General features: G+C 56.3%; 1 protein-coding gene across 1 annotated transcript in view; it reads right to left on the minus strand.

The window, feature by feature from the left end:
- Positions 1-315: 315 nt before the first annotated feature.
- AHCYL2 (adenosylhomocysteinase like 2) overlaps positions 316-22,289 on the minus strand; it is a 38,454-nt gene continuing 16,480 nt past the window's right edge. The window contains exons 6-17 of the mRNA XM_063397174.1: positions 19,670-19,764; positions 17,516-17,622; positions 14,572-14,688; positions 12,103-12,166; positions 10,005-10,093; positions 7,679-7,749; positions 7,006-7,100; positions 6,225-6,323; positions 5,635-5,703; positions 5,432-5,510; positions 3,966-4,086; positions 316-2,563 (exon numbers count right to left, since the gene is read on the minus strand). Of these exons, the coding sequence (XP_063253244.1) occupies positions 2,557-2,563; positions 3,966-4,086; positions 5,432-5,510; positions 5,635-5,703; positions 6,225-6,323; positions 7,006-7,100; positions 7,679-7,749; positions 10,005-10,093; positions 12,103-12,166; positions 14,572-14,688; positions 17,516-17,622; positions 19,670-19,764 (1,013 nt within the window). The 3' untranslated portion in view covers positions 316-2,556. The remainder of the gene's footprint in view (positions 2,564-3,965; positions 4,087-5,431; positions 5,511-5,634; positions 5,704-6,224; positions 6,324-7,005; positions 7,101-7,678; positions 7,750-10,004; positions 10,094-12,102; positions 12,167-14,571; positions 14,689-17,515; positions 17,623-19,669; positions 19,765-22,289) is intronic.

Below are 22,289 nucleotides of genomic sequence, written 5' to 3' on the forward strand. Positions count from 1 at the left end.
CTGCGGCGGGGCGGGAGCAGAGCTGATAACGGGACCGGGATCGCTCCCAGAGGAGATAACGGGACCGGGATGGCTCCCAGAGGAGATAACGGGACCGGGATTGCTCCCAAGGACACCGGGCCAGGAGCACAAACAGCCCCGGCTGCCCCAAGGACGCGGCCCCGGAGCCGCTTCCCCCGCTGGAATTACCCGGACAGGGCTGGAGCTCCAGGCTCTGACTCTGGGGACCACCCCCCACCCATCCCTGATCCCCCCTTGTCCCCCCGCCCCAAAATCCCGGCCTGCCCCCGCCTGACCCCAAGGACGCTCGGGAGAGGCGGAGTTTTCCAATGTTTTATTTGTGTTTTGAGATTACAGAGTCTTTATTGCTGATCTAATACAATCACTCAGACATTAATATTTAAAACATCCTTTTTGAAATGTTACGGTTGCAACGTTTTTGTTTCCTCACTGCTGATGACGAGTTTTGTCTTATTATCTCTAAAGTTCAGAACAGAATTAATTTCCTTTATATGATTTTGCTGGTGTTACCTAAAATCTCCTTTTTCCTAAATCTTGGAAAATGTGTTACATTAAAAAAAAAAAAAGATAAAAGAAACCAAACCCCATTACACGTTTAATTTAGAGATGATCATAGGATATGATTCCAGGTTGATTAGGAAAAAAGCCAAGCGAGCCAAAAAGCTTTTACAGGAGAAGCAGAACATGGAGAAGAGCTTTAAAAATCGAGGTGGGAAAAGCCAGTTGGGATTTTAGTATTAATATATATATTTTTTTCCCTTCCTATCTACCTGGAAGATAAAAGGGGGTTCAAAGAGGGCATGAAGGGACCCGGGGCTGTGCAGAGCAGGCTCTGGGGGTTGGAGGGGTTGGGATGAAAGGGTCTTTTCCAGGGGGAAGTGGCTGTGGTTGGCTCGGGATGGGATTCCTGCTCTTCCCAAAGTTGCTCTGCCCCGGAGGACAGCGGGGGCGAGACCCGGCTGTGACGCTTCCAACAGCTCAGGGGATTCTTCCCAAAAATCTCAGGATCGGGGTGAAACGAAGCAGCAGAGATCATTTCCAGTCTCTGGTTAGCCACCAGTCTGCGTGGAAGCTTCTCAAAGCCTGAACATCTCCTCAAGGCCTCCTCAGAGCCCTGACGCCTTCCCAAGGTCTCCTCAAGGTTTCCTCAAGGTCTTCTCAAGGTTTTCCTTCCTGATTTTGAGAGATTTCAAAGAGAAGCTCGGAGTGAGCCGGCACACGGGAACGTTTGCTCTGGAGATGAGCGACTTGTGGCAACCTGACCCTCCTGAGAGCCCTGGGAGGGCCTTGAGGCCGTAACTCCTCCGTTCTCCCTTCCTTGTGCGTGAACAGGAAAGTTCTCCACGATGGCAAAGAAGCCCAGGAGGACAAAACACAGATCTGCAGCCGATGAGAGACTCGGGAAGAAGCAGGGAGGACAAAGGCTGCTGTGCTCACGGGGCTGGGCAGTTTTATTTCAGCAGGGCCACCCGTGAGGGACAGGAGTGACTCCGGTCGGACACTTGGGAGGTCACCTTGGCAAGGGCCACGCTGTCCCATGCTCAGGGGGGACATCCTGGGATAAAGCAGGGAACTCTGGCAGATTTATTCTCCATCAGCTCTGACACGTCGAGATTCGAGGTGGCCCGAGGGTTTGAGTGATGCTCAACGCTCCCCTGGCACGTGGGGGTCACTCCGGTGACGTCTCGTACATTCCACAGGGGATTTCCGGATTCGTACAGATATGAGCAGAAAATAAAACATTTCCAATGAGGACTGAGATCCAGCTGGAGAAGGAGCGGGCTCCTCCCAGCCGGGCGGCCGGCGAGCTCTGCGGGCGTGGCAGAGGTGCCGGCCGCATCAGCAGCATCGGCGGGCGAGGCCCTCCCGGCAGCGCGGCCCCGCCGGGAACACGACTTTGGTTGATCCAGAGGTTGGCACTCGGAACGACAGCAGCAGGAAAACGCCGCGGGGCCGCGCCGGGGCAGCGCTCGGGGCTGGCCCCGGCCGGCGCCGACCCTCGGGCACAGCTCCGGGCGGGGCTAAGGCGAGGTTCCCCGGCTGGGCACGGCCCCGGGCGCGCCCAGGGCACACGGAGAGGCTTCTCCAGCCAGATCCCGGCCGGGCGGGAGCCAGCGAGGGTTTGGCTCGGTTGTCGAGCCGCCCGCCGGAGCAGCGCTGGAGGAGGCCCGGAGCGGCTCCCGGGCCGCGCACGGGGTGAGCAGGGGTGAGGGACCATTCCACGGCTCCATCCCAGCAGCTTCCTCCTCGCCTTCCCCGTCCTCCCAGCCCCGGAAAGGAACGAACCCAAAGAGAAAAATGAAAGGAACGGAAAGAAAATCCAGCGTCTCCCAGTCCCGCGGCAGGACGAACACCAGTGGCAGAGGCCACGTGAACAGTATTCTAATTTAATAAATAAATAACCTAAAACACACTGTCGACTATGGCAGCAAGCCCGGCTCTAGCGTGGGAAGCTTGCGCGGTTTCATCCTGTACAGTAGTTGAGAAATTCTCGGTGGCTGCTGCTGCTCCTGCGACTCCCCGGGATGCAGGAGCTCAGTATCTGCGAGGAGAGGGACAGACAGACGGCGCTCGGTGAGCGGGAAGGGGCGGGAGCTGCCCCGGATCTGGGGAGGGGGAGACGCCCAGGACAGAAATGGCTGAGGAAGGGACTCGGGCCTGGCTGCCTCCGAGGGGCCCAGGGGAGGTTGGAGGGGTCCTGGCTCCCCCTCAGTGCAGGGAACTCCCCGTGATCCCCAACGGATCCCAACCCCTCCTCAGTGGATCCCGTCCCCTCCTCAACGGATCCCAACCCCTCTGTGCACGGGACAAACCTCACTGCCCCAAGGATAGGCCATGTTGGACACCAAAACCAGGGACAAACCTCGCTCCTCAAAGGATGGGCCATGTTGGACACCAAAACCGGGGACAAACCTCACTGCCCATAGGTTTTGAGCCACGTCAGACACCAAAACCAGGGACAGAACTGAACCACAGGGAATTCCTCCACAGCCACAGGGAAGGACCAGGATTTTGCAAGGAAAAAACCTCACGATCTGGGAAAAGCCAGTAATCCCCAAACTGGGAGTGTTCTGGTGCTCTCTGCCTGCCAAGAAAATCCCTTTTCCTGCAGGAAAAGGATCTGGGCTTCACCCTCCCAAGCTGATCCACGTTTGTGCAAAGCCATTTCATTTGCACAGCAGAAATTCATGGCAGTGCTGCCAAAAAAACGCGGAAAGGGAAACGATCCAGGGGTTCTCATTGGAAATTGCTGTTTTGGGGACCTGCCCAGCCCGTGCTGGGGGAGCAGCCGCGGAGCTGAGCCCGTGGAGCTGAGCCCGTGGAGCTGAGCCCGTGGAGCTGAGCCTGTGGAGCTGAGCCCGTGGAGCTGAGCCCGTGGAGCTGAGCCCGCGGAGCTGAGCCCGCGGGAGCAGCCCCGGGGCCGAGGCCGCTCTGTGCCACCTCGTCCTCTGTCACACTTTAAAAATAAAGCTGCCCCCGAGCTGGTGGCACGGCGCTGGCATCTGCCACGTCTGGGTGACAGCTGCTGCCAGCACAGACGGCTCCTGCCCTGCCAGGCGCTGCTGTCACGGCCCCAGCAGCGCCATCCCCGTCCTGCCGTCCCCACCGGCACCGAGCAGAGCCCCTGGAGGCCCCTCGGGGATGGGGGTAAAGCCCGTCCCCTCTGCCCCCACGGGCACCCCCAGAGCAGGCAGGGGGAGAGGGTGGGAGGGCACCGGGGGGGACAGAGGGCACCAGGAGGGGCAGAGAACTGGGAAGGCACCGGGAGGACACCGGGAGGGCACTGGGAGGGGCAGAAGGCTGGGAGGACACCAGGAGGGCACCGTGAGGGGCACCGGGAGGGGCAGAGGGCACCGGGAGGGCACCAGAAGGGGCTGAGGGCACCAGGAGAGCACCAGGAGTACACCGGGAGGACACCAGGAGGGGCAGGGAGCAGGGGGCACCTGTAGTAGTTGGGTTTGAAGGGTCCGTTCTTGTTGAGCCCCAGGTACTTGGCCTGCTCGTCCGTCAGCTCCGTCAGGTGCGCGTCGAAGGTGGGCAGGTGCAGGCTGGCCACGTACTCGTCTGGGGGCAGAGCCCGGGGCTCAGCACGGCACAGAGACCCCCGGCACAGCACAGAGACCCCCAGCACAGCACGGAGACCCCCGGGCCCCAGCACGGCACAGAGACCCCCGGGCCTCAGCACAGCACAGAGACCCCCGGGCCCCAGCACAGAGACCCCCGGGCCCCAGCACAGCACAGAGACCCCCGGGCCCCAGCACAGCACAGAGACCCCCGGGCCTCAGCACAGCACAGAGACCCCCGGGGCTCAGCACAGCACAGCACAGAGACCCCCAGCACAGCACAGAGACCCCCGGGCCTCAGCACAGCACAGAGACCCCCAGCACAGCGCAGAGACCCCCGGGCCCCAGCACAGCGCAGAGACCCCCGGGCCCCAGCACGGCACAGAGACCCCCGGGCCCCAGCACGGCACAGAGACCCCCGGGCCCCAGCACAGCGCAGAGACCCCCAGCACAGCGCAGAGACCCCCGGGCCCCAGCACAGCGCAGAGACCCCCGGGCCCCAGCACAGCGCAGAGACCCCCGGGCCCCAGCACAGCACAGAGACCCCCGGGCTGGGGCACAGCACGGAGACCCCCGGGCCCCAGCACAGCACGGAGACCCCCGGGCCCCAGCACAGCACGGAGACCCCCGGGCCCCAGCACAGCACGGAGACCCCCGGGCCCCAGCACAGCGCAGAGACCCCCGGGCTGGGGCACAGCGCAGAGACCCCCGGGCCCCAGCACAGCACGGAGACCCCCGGGCCCCAGCACAGCACAGAGACCCCCGGGCCCCAGCACAGCACGGAGACCCCCGGGCTGGGGCACAGCACGGAGACCCCCGGGCCCCAGCACAGCACGGAGACCCCCGGGCCCCAGCACAGCACAGAGACCCCCGGGCCCCAGCACAGCACAGAGACCCCCGGGGCTCAGCACAGCACAGAGACCCCCGGGCCCCAGCACAGCACGGAGACCCCCGGGCCCCAGCATGGCACGGAGACCCCTGGGCTGGGGCAGAGCCCACCCAGCCCCTCCAGCAGTGACCCCTCACCTCAGACCTCACAAACCCCGACTCCCAGCCCGTACTGGAGGAGTCCCCGGGAGGGGGCTCGGGGCTCAGGCCCCACGGGACCCCCCTGCACTGGCAGCCACCCCCTGACCCACAGCGGGGACAGCAAAGCACCAACGAGCCCGGGGCCAGTGGGAAGGAGCTGCTGGGAGCCCCCGGGCTGGGCTCAGGGCCACCTCCCAGCGGTGACAGTGACATAGCCTGCCCCAGGGCCACCTCCCAGCGGTGACAGTGGCACAGCCTGCCCCAGGGCCACCTCCCAGCCCAACTCCAGGGGCAGAAGGCGACGGGAATGTCGTTACCCATTTTTTTCGGCAGCAGATACACGTCCTGCTTGTAGCGGCCCTCGGGGGCGTTGTAGAGCTCGATCAGAGCCAGGGCCTGCGGGGGGACACCGGGTCAGGGCTGCCGCCCCCGGGGCGGGGCTGTCCCCGCCTGTCCCCGCCTGTCCCCGCCCAGCCCCGGCCCCGGCCCGGCCCCGGCCCCGGCCCCGCCCGGGCCTCACCTGCGTGGTGGCCGTGATGGACAGGACGAAGGTGGGCACGGTGGAGCAGCTCAGGTTCAGCAGGCGGCCCTGGGAAGCAGAACGTGGCTGTTGATGGCATCGAGGCCACTCTGTGACCCACAGGGGGGACAGGAACCGCTGGAGTGACCTGTCCCAGCTGTTTGTCACCCACAGCCAGCCCCAGGGCGTGGCTGCCCTTAGGAAGGGGAGATCTCCCCGTGGGGGATACCCTGGAGTGGGATAAACTAAACCAGGGGAGCTTTTCCTCATGCCAGGAGCTCAGGGGGACCTTGTGGCTCTGCACAAGTCCCTGACAGGAGGGGACAGCCGGGGGGGTCGGGCTGTGCTCCCAGGAACAGGGACAGGAGGAGAGGGAACGGCCTCAGGCTGGGCCAGGGGAGGGGCAGGGGGGATTTCAGGGAAAATTCCTCCATGGAAAGGTTTGTCCAGCCCTGGGAGGTTTGGAGTGCCCATCCCTGGGGGGATTTCAAAGCCCTGTGGATGTGGCACTGGGCACAGGGGTCTCAGAGGTGTTTCCAACCTCAGCAATTCCGGGATCCCGTGAGGCAGAGCCATTCCTGCCCCCTCACCTCTGCCAGCAGCACGATCCTCTTGCCGTCGGGCCAGATGACGTGATCCACCTGCGACCGGACGCGCTCCCAGGTGAGCTCAGGCGTGCGCAGGCTGGCCTGGAAACGGCGCCAGGGGGTCACGGTGGCACCGGGGCACCGGGATGGGGACAGGGACAGGGACAGCAGCCAGCCCTGCCAGTGGCCTGGGAGCCACCCCAGGGACACCCCCGTGGTTCACAGCCTGAGCTGCTTCTGTCATCTCGACACATCAACCCCCCCAGGACTGTCCCAGACCTGCCCAGGAGGACTCACGGCCACCAGCCGGACCCTGCATGGCTGCAGCCGCTCCCTCCAGCCCGGAAAATGCCTTCAAACCCACGGGAGTTCTCTGGAATTCTCCAGACGAGGCTCCCCTGGGTTTCTGCTCATGCCCAAGCATGGGTGAGCAGATTTTGGGACTCGTGGCTGGGCCACTCTGGGCTGGAGGATTCCCAAATTGAGGCTGGGGGCACCGGGCCCTGCTCAGGGTGCTGGATGTCCCTTGGGATCAGGGAGGGACTGGGACACGTCTGACACACGGGGGTGGTGGATTCTATCTCCTCCAGGGGCTTCCTCAGGGCAGACAGAGCTGCTGGTGTTGCTCCAAACACCATCACCCCAAAATACCATCACCCCAAAACACCATCACCCCAAAATACCATCACCCCAAAACACCATCACTCTCAAACACTGTCACCCCAAATACTGTCACCCCAGACCCCACCACCCCAGACCCCACCCAGCCCCGGGCCGTGCTCACCACGTCGATCTCGGTGTTGGAGTGCCCCATGTTGCAGACGATGCAGCTGTTCTTCATCCTGTCCAGATGTTCCCTGGTCACCACGTTCTTGTTCCCTGCAGCACCAAATCCCATCATCACCAAACCCACCATCACCAAATCCCATCATCACCAATCCCACCATCACCAAACCCCCCAAATCACCAATCCCATCATCATTAAATCCCATCATCATTAAATCCCATCATCATTAAATCCCATCATCATTAAATCCCATCATCATTAAATCCCATCATCACCAATCCCATCATCACCAATCCCATCCAAACCCCATCATCACCAATCCCATCATCACCAATCCCATCATCGCCAATCCCATCATCTCCAATCCCATCATCTCCAATCCCATCATCACCAAATCCCATCATCACCAAATCCCCCAAATCACCAATCCCATCATCGCCAATCCCATCATCGCCAATCCCATCATCACCAATCCCCACCATCTCCAATCCCATCATCACCAAATCCCATCATCACCAAATCCCCCAAATCACCAATCCCATCATCACCAATCCCATCCAAACCCCATCATCACCAATCCCATCATCACCAATCCCCACCATCGCCCCCTGTCCTGCCTTTGGGGCTCCCCCTGCCCGTTTTGGGGTGCAGACCCCCTGCCCGGCCGTACCTGTGCAGGTGATGACGATGTCCACCTGCCTGATGACCTCGTTGAGCTTCACCAGCCGGAACCCGTCCATGCTGAGAGGAGAAACGGGAAAAGTGACCCCAGGTCCAACTGGGACCTCCTGCAGGGCCACCGGGGCCCTGGGATTTCCTGGGGTCACCCGGGAGGATCTGGGGTGTTTGTGAGGAGGGGTGAGAGGGGATCTGGGGGTTCACATTCCTGTCGTGGCCTTCTCATCTGCAAACCTCAGTTCTGGACCCAGACGGGTTTTCAGAGCTGCTCCTCTCACAAGGAACAACCCGGAGCTGTGGATCCGCTCAGGATCCAGGCTGGGATGGATTTAGGGCACCCCAGAGACACCCCAGAGCTGCAGGTGCCTCTCGACCCCCCTGAGATCCTCATTGAGGGCACTCTAAAGACACCCCAAGGCTGGGGGTGCCTCTCTTCACCCCTGGGATCCAAATTTAGAGCACCCCAAAGCTGTGGGTGCCTCTCGACCCCACTGAGATCCTGATTTAGAGGATCCCAGAGCTGCAGGTGCCTCTCTTCACCCCTGGGATCCTGATTTAGGGCATCCCAAAAACACCCCAGAGCTGCAGGTGCCTCTCTGCACCCTCAGATCCCCATTTAGGGCACCCCAAAGACACCCCAAGGGTGCAGGTTCCTCTCTTCACCCCTGAGGTCCCCATTTAGGGCACCCCAGAGCTGCAGGTGCCTCTCGACCCCCTGAAATCCCAATTCAGGCCCCCCCAGGTGCCGGCCCTGCCCCGCCTCCCCAGCCAGGTGAGCTCAGCGGTGACAGGGGCAGGCCGGGTGTTTTTGGCATTCCTGACAATCCTCCCCAGAGCTCCCTCCTGTGCCTCTCACAGGCTGCAAAATCGCAGTTACTAAAATAAAAAATCAATTTTTTTCTGCTGCGTGTCCCCGTTTCCTGAGCTTTCCCCCACTGCAGGCTCCTCCTGAGAGGGGCCACGTGCTGCAGGGACTGCTGGAAATTCCCAGCTGAGGCTGGAGGAAGGGCACGGGGCAGCCCAGAAGTTCATCAGCTCTGCTAATTAGAGCTCGTTAGTCCTCTCGGCACAGGCTGGGGAGGAGCAGGATGAGGGTTTGGGTGGGTTTGGGGTCCCCCACCCCGGGGTGCAGGAGTGGATGGAGGGGTGGGGGTCGGGTCTCGGGGGGTGCTGGGCCCTTTTTGGGGTGTCCCGGAGCCAGGAGGGCTCAGTGAGGGGTCACAGGGCCCCAGCGCCCCCGGGGGAGGTGTGGGCACAGCCAGGGGGCAGAGCATTCCCAAAATCCCTGCAAGGCAGAGCATTCCCAAAAATCCCCGCAGGGCAGAGCATTCCCAAAATCCCCGCAAGGCACAGCATTCCCAAAATCCCCGCAGGGCAGAGCATTCCCAAAATCCCCGCAGGGCAGAGCATTCCCAAAATCCCCGCGAGGCAGAGCATTCCCAAAATCCCCGCAGGGCAGAGCATTCCCAAAATCCCCGCAGGGCAGAGCATTCCCAAAATCCCCGCAGGGCAGAGCATTCCCAAAATCCCCGCGAGGCACGGTCCCGACGCCCGGCTGCTGCGGGGTGGGGTGGGCTGGGAGAGGCTTTAGGGCATCCCTTTACTGGGATGGGATAGACTGGGAGGGGATGGGATAAACTGGGAGAGGCTTTAGGACAGGCCCCTTTCCTGGGAAGGGATGTGATAATCTGGGGGATGTTTTAGGGCAGTCCTTTCCTGGGATGGAATAAACTGGGAGGGGATGGGATAAACTGGGAGGGGCTTTAGGGCAGGCCCCTTTCCTGGGATGGGATAAACTGGGAGGGGATGGGATAAACTGGGAGGGGATGGGATAAACTGGGAGGGGATGGGATAAACTGGGAGGGGATGGGATAAACTGGGAGATGTTTTAGGCTGGGCCCTTTCCCGGCCCCAGAACAGAGGTGTGGACACAGGGAGCTCCTGAACCCCTCCCTGGTACCCCCAAGGTGCCCAGCAGTGGTTTTTGGGACCCCCCTGCTCCCCGAGTTTCCCAGCAGTGTTTTTTGGGACCCCCAGCCCCCCAGCAGTGTTTTTTGGGACCCCCAGCAGTGTTTTTTGGGACCCCCAGCCCCCCAGCAGTGTTTTTTGGGACCCCCTGCTCCCCGAGTTTTCCAGCAGTGTTTTTTGGGGTCCCCAGCCCCCCAGCAGTGTTTTTTGGGACCCCCAGCCCCCCAGCAGTGTTTTTTGGGGCCCCCAGCCCCCCAGCAGTGTTTTTTGGGACCCCCAGCAGTGTTTTTTGGGACCCCCAGCCCCCCAGCAGTGGTTTTTGGGGCCCCCAGCCCCCCGGGAGCCCTTACCAGGCCTGCAGGGCGCAGATGGGGTCGATCTCGGTGACGTAGACGATGGAGCCCATGGCCTTGAGCGCGGCACAGCAGCCCTTCCCCACCTGCAGGGACACCTCAGCAGGGCACAGCACCCCTGGGTGCCCGGGCACCCCCAAACGGGCACTGCTGCTCTGCCTTTAGCCAGGTAAAAACCCCAGTTATGGGGGTTTAATCTTGTTTTTTCTGTTAGAGCAGGGGTTTAGTGCTCGAGGGACAGAGTTTGTGTGCAGGCTCAGATGTTTATTAATCTTTATCCATGTTGCAGTCTCACAAGATGTGAGTTCTGGATAACAAAGTGAAAAATGGAGCCCATCTCTCTCTCTACCAGGCCTTTTAAACACAAACTGTCCAGTTATTAAATGACACCTAAATTATTTTTACTTTTAACCCAATACCCAACCACCCCTGGCCCACAGTGTGGGTTTTTCTACCCAAATACAAAACACCACCAGAGCCGTGGAGGAGAAGGTGAAAAAGAAGCCTCACACCCTAAATCCTCCACCTTGCTTTATTTATCTATTACCATATTCTAAACCCTTAAAATCCAAGTTTTCCCCCCTGTGGTGTCACACACTGCTGCCCAAACCCCACACCCACAGTCCCAGCGCTGTCGCTCCATTTTGGGAGCCTTTTCCAGCCTCAGGTCAGTGCAGGGTTTGCCTGGGGGTCAGCACAGAGAGCCTGGAATTCCCAGGGGAATTCCCTGCAATTCCCAGGGGAATTCCCTGCAATTCCCAGTGCCCGGGGTTCCAACAGCCAGTATTGCCTTGGGGGGCCTGTCCTAAGCTAGAATTAATCCTAAATTAGAATTTATGTGCAGATTCTTACACAAATTCTTACACAAACAGCTCTGTCTGCTCTATCTAGGAATTCCTAGCAAGGCTACATTATTTTTGTTATGATTAGAATTTACCTAACTTTGCAGAAGGCAAAATCACTGAACTTTAAACTGGGCTTTAGGGCTTTTTCTTGCTTAACTAACTCAGTCTCTTATTTGCTGAGGCACTTAAAAATCTTTCATTTATTTCAAGCTGAACTTGCATTTCCCCCTCGTGTCTGGGTGGATTTGTGCATTTGAGTTTCTCTGGAGGTTTTAATTCACTCCTGGCACCTCTGGACACCCCTGGGGCTGCGTGGATGGGGCTGGAGCTCAGGAATCTCCCCAGGGATGCACAGGAGGCTCCTCCCAGCCCTTCAGACTCCTCTGGGGGGTTAAACTGCATTTCTGAAAGCTGCAGGGGGCTCCAGCTGAATTCCCTGAATTTCTGCACGAAATCCCGGGATTTGGAGGCACCTGAGGCTCAGGCCTGGCTTAGGGAAGGGAGGCACTAAAAACCCCACTGGTTCTGGCCCCAGGGGTTATTTCCTCCCAAACATCCCAATTTTGCTCCACTCAGGGAGATTTAGGGGTAATTAACTCGCAGGGTTAACGAGCTGTAACCTCTGCCCAGCACAGGCAGTGCAGGGAACCCAGGTTAAACCACTGAAAGCTCCCAAAAATGTGATTACAGCAGGAAAAACGGACCCATTCCAGCTGTTTGGACACTAAAAAAACCCAGCAGAGCACCCACTGCAACTGGTGTGGACTGGTCCTAAGAAAAGCTGGGAAAAGGGGAAAATTCCCACGTGGAGAGAGGGTGGGTGAAGGGATAAATCAGGATTGATTCTCTCTTGACCCCACTGGAACGCCCAGAACCTCTGATTTGAGTGGAATCAGTGAATGTAATAAATATATTTAATGTATAAAAATATATAAAAGTATATAAATAATAAATATATATTTAATATATAAATATAAAGAAATATGAATTTAGTGAAATCAGGTTAAATATTAAAATTGTGAGAATATGTGTTGTATCAATATCTGGCCATGCCAATATCCAGATATTAAAGATATTCAGAATATTTAACATATGTATTTTTAAAGATAAGAAATGATGGAAAACTTTGATTTTTTGGCAAACTCCTGAGGTTGGGAGGGTCCTGCAGGTGCAAAGAGCTGAGGGAAGGAGGATTCAGACCCGGAATTCCCAGTGGGAAAAGGGGGAATTGGGAAGCTGGAGCCCCTTACCTCCCCATAGCCACAAACCACCACCTGCTTCCCCCCGAACATCATGTCTGTCGTCCTCTTGAGGCTGAGCAAAAGGAAATAAAACCAAATTAAAGCTCAGAACTGCAGCCCAGCACTGAGAGCTGCTCCCAGGAGGGCTCCACAGCCGGATCCTGCATCCCTGAAATCCCAGGGGAAGAGAAAACCCAAAAATCTCCTAAAAATTCCCTTTTCTTCTGGAAGGGTGGGAGCTCCTTTGTTCTTCCAACAGAGAGGATGGGAGCTGGGTTTGGAGCCTTTATTTTGTTGATTTTTATTCATTCCCCTTTCTTTTGACACTCCCCAAAGAGGGAAAATCCTCTCCAAACCCTCTTTAATCCGAATTTTTGTTGTCAGCCCCGAGGAGAGCCCCGGGAGCAGCGGAGGGGGAGCTCCTTGCCAGAATTCCAGAGCTTTTCCCAGATGCAGCTCCCTGGGCTCCTCCTGCTCCCTCCCCAGCCTGCCCTACATTCCAGGCTATTTTTAGCTCTGGAGTAAATGGGTTATTGGCGCAGGGAAGGTGAAATTCCCTCTTTTCCACGGGAATTCAGCTGAAACCCACTGCAGCTGTCGGGCACCTCTGCTCTCCTCACCCTGACCCCGCTGGCAATTCCTGGGCCAGAATTCCAACTCACCCCCGAGGTGTTTCCATGGAATCCCAGGGTTGGAAAGGACCTTAAATCCCATCCCATCCCATTATCCCATCCCATTATCCCATCCCATTATCCCATCCCATTATCCCATCCCATTATCCCATCCCATTATCCCATCCCATTATCCCATCCCATTATCCCATCCCATTATCTCATCCCATTATCCCATCCCATTATCCCATCCCATGGATCCCATCCCATGGATCCCATCCCATGGATACCATCCCATCCCCTCCTATGGATCCCATGGATCCCCTCCCATGGATTCCATAGATCCCATCCCATGGATCACATCCCATGGATCCCATCCCACTCCACCCCACCCCATCCCATCCCATGGATCCCATCCCATCCCATGGATCCCATCCCATGGATCCCATCCCATGGATCCCATCCCAGGGATCCCCTCCCATGGATCCCATCCCATGGATCCCATGGATCCCCTCCCATGGATCCCATCCCATGGATTCCATAGATCCCATCCCATGGATCACATCCCATTATCCCATCCCATGGATCCTATCCCACTCCACCCCACCCCATCCCATCCCATGGATCCCATCCCATGGATCCCATCCCATGGATCCCATCCCATCCCATGGATCCCATCCCATGGATCCCATCCCATGGATCCCATCCCATCCCATGGATCCCATCCCATGGATCCCATCCCATCCCATGGATCCCATCCCATGGATCCCATCCCATCCCCTGGATCCCATCCCCTGGATCCCATCTCATCCCATGGATCCCATCCCATGGATCCCATGGATCCCATCCCATGGATCCCATGGATCCCATCCCATCCCATGGATCCCATCCCAGGGACACCTCCCACCATCCCAGGCTGCTCCCAGCCCTGTCCAGCCTGGCCTTGGGCACTCCCAGGGATCCAGGAGCAGCCACGGCTTCTCTGGGAATTCTGTTCCCATATTTCACCCCCTCATTATTCCCATTCCTGCCCCTTGGGACACATCAGGGATTCAGGGATTGCTCATGGATCCTGCCACAAACGATGGCACAAGGACAAACCCTGTCCTTGCTCAGCCGTGGTGGCATTTGGGGCTGAAAGGACACGGACACCCAATTCCATGAAAAAAAGGGAATAAGGAGAGCAGAGGGATAAAGGGGGGAAGGAGGAAGGGCAGGAATGCTGAGTCACACAAGGGACACAGGCGGATTTTATCCCACAGGATGGGAATTCCCACTGGGCCAGGGTAAGGAAGGGTTTTACTCTCCTCTGACACAGGGATTGAGCCAGGGGATCCAAAGGGCAGCAGAGCCCTGGGGGAATTCCTCCTGTAGCCTGTGGGAATTCCTCCTGGTTCCCTCAGGGAATTCCTCCTGTAGCCTGTGGGAATTCCTCCTGGTTCCCTCAGGGAATTCCTTCTGGTTCCCTCAGGGAATTCCTTGTGGTTCCCTCAGGGAATTCCTTGTGGTTCCCTCAGGGAATTCCTCCCCTTTCCCTGGGGGAATTCCTCCTGGTTCCCTCAGGGAATCCCTCCTGGTTCCCTCAGGGAATTCCTCCCCTTTCCCTGAGGGAATTCCTCCCCTTTCCCTGGGGGAATTCCTCCTGTTCACTGTGGGAATCCCTCCCCGGTTCCCTGAGGGAATTCCTCCCCTTTCCCTGAGGGAATTCCTCCCCTTTCCCTGTGGGAATTCCTCCCCTTCCCCTGGGGGAATCCCTCCTCTTTTCCTGTGGGATTCCCTCCCGGTTCCCTGCGGGATTCCCTCCCCTTTCCCCGGGCTTTCCCTCCCCTTTCCCTCTGGAATTCCCGGTTCCCCGGGATCTCCTCACCCGTCCAGGATGGACTCCCGGCAGCAGTAGAGGTTGTCGAATTTCTGTTTGGTGACCGAGTCGTTGACGTTCATGGCGGGCACGCAGAGCTTCCCCGCCTTGGACAGCTGGTACAGCCTGGCACGGCACGGCACGGCTCAGCCCGGGAACCACCCAGCCCTGCACTGCCAGCCCTCACCACCCTCATTCCTTCCCAAAATCCCAAAATCCCAGCCCAATCTCCCCTTTCCCAGTGGCAGGGACACCTCCCACTGCCCCAGGGTGCTCCAGCCTTTCCTTGGATATTCCAGGGCTCCAGGGATTCTCTGGCAATTCCATTCCAGGCAGGAATTCCTGCCCCAGATCCCACCCAGCCCTGCCTTCTGGCAGTGGGAGCCATTCCCTGTGTCCTGTCCCTCTGTCCCTTGTCCCCAGTCCCTCTGCAGCTCTCCTGGAGCCCCTCCAGGCCCTGGAATGTTCTGGAAGCTCTCCCTGGATCCCTCCCTTCTCCAGGGGAACATTCCCAGCTCTCCCAGCCTGGCTCCAGAGCCTGAGATTGGATCCAGCTCCTCTCCAAGAAATTCATGGACTGAGGGGCCTCACTTGGAATCTCAGGAAACCATGAAGGGTCTCCCTTCCCTTTCCTTCTCTTTTCTCTCCCCATTTTCCATAAAAATCCCTCTGAATGGATTCTGAGTGTCCCAAATCCCAGAATCCCGGAATGGTTTGGGCGGGAAGGGACCTCAGAGCTCATTCCAGGGACACCTCCCACCATCCCAGGCTGCTCCAATCCTTCCTTGGACATTGCAGGGATTCTCTGGCAATTCCATTCCAGGCAGGAATTCCTGCCCAAGATCCCATCCAGCCCTGCCCTCTGGCAGTGGGAGCCATTCCCTGTGTCCTGTCCCTCTGTCCCTTGTCCCCAGTCCCTCTGCAGCTCTCCTGGAGCCCCTCCAGGCCCTGGAATGTGCTGGAAGCTCTCCCTGGATCCCTCCCTTCTCCAGCACCCCCTGCTCTCAGCTCTGGGCACAGACTCCCCAGAGCAGGAAAATAAAAAATAAATTAATTTAAACACCTCTCTGTGGGAACCAGGAGAGTGTGAAAATCCAATCCCTGCTGCAGCCCTTGGGAAGCAGAGCCTGCCTTTGGAAATCTCTCTTTCCCACTGGGATTCCAGACCCCAAAAATGCCACCAGTCCCCACTGGAGCAGGCCTGGAGTCTCCTCCCCGTTCCAAACATTTCCCATCCCGGTCTCGGAGCTGCCTGAGCCCCTGGCCAAGCCCTTCCCTGCAGGAACATGCACAGAGCTGCTGCTCTCCTCAGCTCCCTGCCATGGATCAATCCATGGAAAAGCTCCTCTGACACCTCCCAGCCCCAGCCCTGCTCCTGCCAGGGACTGAGGGGTTTCACTCACTCCTCTCTGAGGTTCTTCCTTCCCAAAAATCCCTCAGTTCCTCTTCCCAAACCTCCCTTCTCCTCAGGGATTTAGGTCAGGGCTGTGCTTCCTCCTCAGCCCCTCCGGATCCACCTCCCACCCACAGGTGGATCCCACACCTGGATCCCACACCCCTCAGGAGGGGCTCCTGCTGCTCTGGGAGCAGTTCCAGGTGTCCTGCCGGGGGTTTGGAGCGTTTTCCATGGAAATCCAGGCTGGAATGAGGGAAGGGCAGAGCCCAGGAGGTTCCACAGGAGTGAGCCCTGCCCCAGTTCAGGTTTGGAGCATTTTCCATGGAAATCCAGGCTGGAATGAGGGAAGGGCAGAGCCCAGGAGGTTCCACAGGGGCTGAGCCCTGCCCCAGTTCAGGTTTGGAGCGTTTTCCATGGAAATCCAGCCCTGGGCAGAGCCCAGGAGGTTCCACAGGAGTAATCCCTGCCCCAGCTCAGGTTTGGAGCGTTTTCCATGGAAATCCAGGCTGGAATGAGGGAAGGGCAGAGCCCAGGAGGTTCCACAGGGGCTGAGCCCTGCCCCAGTTCAGGTTTGGAGCGTTTTCCATGGAAATCCAGGCTGGAATGAGGGAAGGGCAGAGCCCAGGAGGTTCCACAGGGGCTGAGCCCTGCCCCAGTTCAGGTTTGGAGCGTTTTCCATGGAAATCCAGGCTGGAATGAGGGAAGGGCAGAGGCCAGGAGGTTCCACAGGAGAGAGCCCTGCCCCAGCCTCGGGTTTGGAGCGTTTTCCATGGAAATCCAGGCTGGAATGAGGGAAGGGCAGAGCCCAGGAGGTTCCACAGGGGCTGAGCCCTGCCCCAGCTCAGGTTTGGAGCGTTTTCCATGGAAATTCAGGCTGGAATGAGGGAAAGGCAGAGCCTGGGAGGCTCCACAGGAGTGAGCCCTGCCCCAGCCTCGGGTTCGGAGCGTTTTCCATGGAAATTCAGGCTGGAATGAGGGAAGGGCAGAGCCCAGGAGGTTCCACAGGGGCTGAGCCCTGCCCCAGCTCAGGTTTGGAGCGTTTTCCATGGAAATCCAGCCCTGGGCAGAGCCTGGGAGGTTCCAGGGGGCTGAGCCCTGCCCCAGGCTCAGTTTGGAGCGTTTTCCATGGAAATCCAGGCTGGAATGAGGGAAGGGCAGAGCCCAGGAGGCTCCACAGGAGTGAGCCCTGCCCCAGGCTCAGTTTGGAGCGTTTTCCATGGAAATCCAGCCCTGGGCTGAGGGAAGGGCAGAGCCTGGGAGGTTCCACAGGAGTGAGCCCTGCCCCAGCCTCGGGTTTGGAGCATTTTCCATGGAAATTCAGGCTGGGCTGAGGGAAAGGCAGAGCCCAGGAGGTTCCAGGGGGCTGAGCCCTGCCCCAGCTCAGGTTTGGAGCGTTTTCCATGGAAATCCAGGCTGGGCTGAGGGAAGGGCAGAGCCTGGGAGGTTCCACAGGAGTGAGCCCTGCCCCAGCTCAGGTTTGGAGCATTTTCCATGGAAATTCAGGCTGGAATGAGGGAAGGGCAGAGCCCAGGAGGCTCCACGGAGGCTCCTCCGTACCTGTGCACGCCGGTGACGCTCTCCTCCACGATGCCCTTGATCTTCTTGAACATGTTGGGGTATTTCTTGTAGATCCAGTGGGTGAGGTCTCCTCCATCGTCCAGGATCTGCAATAAAACCAGGCAGAGTCAGCGGGGCCCTGCAGGAGCCACGGCTGGGGAGAGGAGCTGCCTCGGGAAGGGCACGCAGGGAAACAGCTCAGCCCCAGAAACCTCGGAATTCCAGGGAAAAAAATGCCCAAGGGCTTGGCCAGGCTCGTGTTGGGGACACCTGGGATGGCAGCCAGGGACGGTGCTGGGCTCGGAGGGATCCCTGAAGAAAAGGAAAAAGGGAAAGGAAAAAACCCAAATGTGGATTTTGCCCCCAGGAGGCCCCGGGGGCCTGGGCAAGGGGGGAATTGTGAGAGCCCTGCTGGATTCCAGAATTGTGAGAACCCTGCTGGATTCCAGAGAAAACAGGGAGCAGACGTCACCCAGGGCAGGGGAAGTGTCCAGGGCTGCACTGGGTGAGAGCACAACGGCCACCATTGTCCTCAGAGTCACCATCATCATCATCATCACCATCATCACCATCAATCACAACCATCATCATCATCCTTGCACATTCCACACACTGATGTCAAAGGCTTTTCACTGAATCCTCCTCCTCCTCATCCTCCTCCTCCTCCTCCTCCTCATCCTCATCCTCCTCCTCATCCTCATCCTCACCCTCACCCTCATCCCACTCTTTGCACATCCCCTACACCAAAGACTTGTCACTGCATCCTCCTCCTCCTCAGAATTCCCAGAGAAATTATGGGAAAAATGAGAGTGGCACAGGATTCCCAGAGAAATTATTGGAAAAATATATGGAGAAAATGGGGGTGGCACAGGATTCCTAAAGCAATTATGGGGAAAAGGGAGGTGGCACAGGATTCCCAGAGAAATTATGGGAGAAAATGAGAGTGGCACAGGATTCCCAGAGAAATGATGGGGAAAATGGGGGTGGCACAGAAGTTCCAGAGAAATTATTGGAAAAATGGGGGTGGCACAGAATTCCCAGAGAAATTATGGGAAAATGGGGGTGGCACAGAATTCCCAGAGAAATGATAGGAAAAATGGGGGTGGCACAGGATTCCCAGAGAAATTATAGGAAAATGAGAGCGGCACAGGATTCCCAGAGCAGCTGTGGCTGCCCTGGATCCCTGGAATGCCCCAGGCCAGGCTGGAAGGGGCTGGGAGCAGCCTGGGATAATGGGAGGTGTCCCTGTGGAATGGGATGGGATTGAAGCCTCCTCCAGCCCAAACCATTCCACAATTCCAGGACTTTCAGCTCCTCCTCACCCAGCGTCCCATTTCTGATCCCTAAACCCATGGATCTCCAAAATCCAGCCAAATCTCTGGGAACAGAGCCAAGATCCCGGTGCTCCCTCAATCACTCCATGCTCCAGGAGCAGGTCTGAAAACAGCCCCAGAATGAAGAGATCCTGGGAAAGCAAAATCCGCATTTTCTGGGACGCTGGCTTGTTCCAAAAATGACATTTTGGATGGGGAATTATTCCTCAGAGAGCTGCTCTCGTGTCTAGACTCAGTCTGATACCTCGGGGGTGGATTTTTTTGACATTCCTGGTTTTTTTAGAGGTGACAGCGACTGGAAGGGATAAAAATCCCACCTCAAAGCAGCCGATATTGGCAAAAGCCCAGCTCAGCTCCACGATTCCATTTTGATTGCTTCTCATCTCATTTGGCTCAGGAGCTCCAGGGCTCCAAAGCTTTGGGGAAATGTGATGAGAACAGCACATCTGACAGCTGAAAATTATTCTGCTCACCCAATTCCAGGTCCTCTGTTTTCCCTGGAAACAAGGGCAGGATAAAAAGGGAGTTGAGGCACCTGAGGTTTAAAGTGTGGAAATCACGGAAAAATCTGAGCTTTGTTCCCAAAAATCACTTCAGCCAAAGGTGAGAATTTCAGGGTGAAAAGCTCTTCCAAAAATACTGATTTGGAGCCGTTTTTAGCAGTTTAAACTGCAGCAAGATGCTCTGAAATCAAACTGAACACCCCAAAAACCTGCTGTAATGCAGGTTATTTTGGAAGCAGCGACACAGAACACGGCTTGGTGAGATCCAGGAGGTTTTAGCTGCCCTTCCTCCTCCTCCTCCTCCTCCTCCTCCTCACCATGTTGGGCTGCCAGCCCTCGACGTTGACGCAGCGGTCGATGCACCACCAGAAGTCGTCCTCGGATTCGCCCTTCCAGGCAAACACAGGGAACCCTGGGCAGGGAGGGAGAGGCTGTTAAAGGCAGGGAAATCCCTCGGGAATCAGCTCTCGGGCACGGGGTTGTTAATTGATGTGTTAATTGATGGGAATCGATTCGGTTATCGCTCTGCTTCGGTGGGTTTGGGTTCTGGGTGTCCCAGAGCTCGTGGACAAAGCTGGGGCTGCAGCTAGGTGAAGTCCCTGACTCTAACCAGGTAAAATCCTTGCATTACCCAGGTAAAACACCTGGATTTATCCAGATGAAATCCCTGAATTTACCCAGCAAAAGTCATAGACGTCAACCAGGTAAAATCCTTGGCCTTACCCAGGTAAAATCCCTGGGCTCATTCAGGTAAAATCCCTGGATTTATCCAGATGAAATCCCTGGACTTAGCCAGGTAAAATCCCTGGATTTATCCAGGTGAAATCCCTGGGCTCATCCAGGTAAAATCCCTGGATTTATTCAGGTAAAATCCCTGGATTTATCCAGATGAAATCCCTGGATTTATCCAGATGAAATCCCTGGACTTACCCAGGTAAAATCCCTGGATTTATCCAGATGAAATCCCTGGATTTACCCAGGAAAAATCCCTGGATTTACCCAGGAAAAATCCCTGGATTTATCCAGGTGAAATCCCTGGGCTCATCCAGGAAAAATCCCTGGATTTATTCAGGTAAAATCCTTAGCATTATCTAGGAAATCCCATGAGTTTACCAAGGTAAAATCCCTGGATTTATCCAGATGAAATCCCTGGACTTACCCAGGTAAAATCCCTGGATTTATCCAGATGAAATCCCTGGATTTACCCAGGAAAAATCCCTGGATTTATCCAGATGAAATCCCTGGGCTCATCCAGGTAAAATCCCTGGATTTATTCAGGTAAAATCCTTGGCATTATCTAGGAAATCCCATGAGTTTACCAAGGTAAAATCCCTGGATTTATCCAGGTAAAATCCTTGGCCTTACCCAGGTAAAACACCTGGGCTCATCCAGGTAAAATCCCTGGATTTATCCAGGTAAAATCCCTGGATTTACTCAGGTCAAATCCTGGGTTTTACCCAGGTAAAATCTTTGGTCTTGCCCAGGAAAAAACTCTGGATTTATCCAGGTGAATTACCAGATAAATTCTTTGGTCTTATCCAGGTAAAATCCTTGGCCTCACCCAGGTAAAATCCTTGGCATTACCCAGGAAATCTCCTGACTTTGCCAAGGTAAAATCCCTGGACTTACTCAGGTAAAATCCCTGGATTTGCTCAGGTAAAATCCCTGGATTTATCCTGGTAAAATCCCTGGACTCACCCCGGTAAAATCCCTGGATTTATCCAGGTAAAATCCTTGGACTTATCCAGGTAAAATCCTTGGACTTATCCAGGTAAAATCCCATGAGTTTACCAAGGTAAAATCCCTGGATTTATCCAGGTGAAATCCCTGGACTTACCCAGGTAAAATCCCTGGATTTATTCAGGTAAAATCCTTGGCATTACCCAGGAAATCTCATGAGTTTACCAAGGTAAAATCCCTGGCCTCACCCAGGTAAAACCCCTGGACTCACCCAGGGAAAATCCCTGGATTTATCCAGGTGAAATCCCTGGATTTACCCAGGAAAAATCCCTGGATTTATCCAGGTAAAACCCCTGGACTCACCCAGGGAAAATCCCTGGATTTATCCAGGTAAAATCACTGGCCTCCCAGGTAAAATCCCTGGATTTACTCAGATTAAATTCTGGGTCTTACCCAGGTAAAATCTTTGGTCTTGCCCAGGAAAAAACTCTGGATTTATCCAGGTGAATTACCAGATAAATTCTTTGGTCTTATCCAGGTAAAATCCTTGGTCTCACCCAGGTAAAATCCTTGGCATTACCCAGGAAATCTCCTGACTTTGCCAAGGTAAAATCCCTGGACTTACTCAGGTAAAATCCCTGGATTTACTCAGGTTAAATCCTTGGCCTCATCCAGGTAAAATCCCTGGACTTACCCAGGTAAAATCCCTGGATTTGCTCAGGTAAAATCTCTGGATTTATCCTGGTAAAATCCCTGGACTTACCCAGGTAAAATCCCTGGACTTACCCAGGTAAAATCCCTGGATTTACCCAGGTAAAATCCCTGGATTCGCCCCGGTAAAATCCTTGGATTTATTCAGGTGAAATCCTCAGCCTCACCCAGGTAAAATACTTGGCATTGCCCAGGTAAAATCCTTGGCATTACCCAGGAAATCTCCTGACTTTGCCAAGGTAAAATCCCTGGATTTGCCCAGGTAAAATCCCTAGTTTTACACAGATAAAATCCTTGGACTTAGGTAAAATCATTTGCCTCATGCAGGTAAAAACCCTGGATTTACTCAGGTAAAATCTTTGGTCTTTTCTAGGTAAAATCCCTGGATTTACCCAGGTAAAATCCTTGCTCTTACCAAAGTAAAATCCTTAGTCTCACCCAGACAAAATCCTTGGCCTTATCCAGGTAAAACCCCTGGATTTATCCAGATAAAACCCTTGGGTTTACCCAGGTAAATCTCCTGACTTTGCCAAGTTAAATCCCTGA

The sequence above is a fragment of the Prinia subflava genome, chromosome 4, assembly GCF_021018805.1.
Source record: "Prinia subflava isolate CZ2003 ecotype Zambia chromosome 4, Cam_Psub_1.2, whole genome shotgun sequence".
Taxonomy (NCBI): Eukaryota; Metazoa; Chordata; class Aves; order Passeriformes; family Cisticolidae; genus Prinia; species Prinia subflava.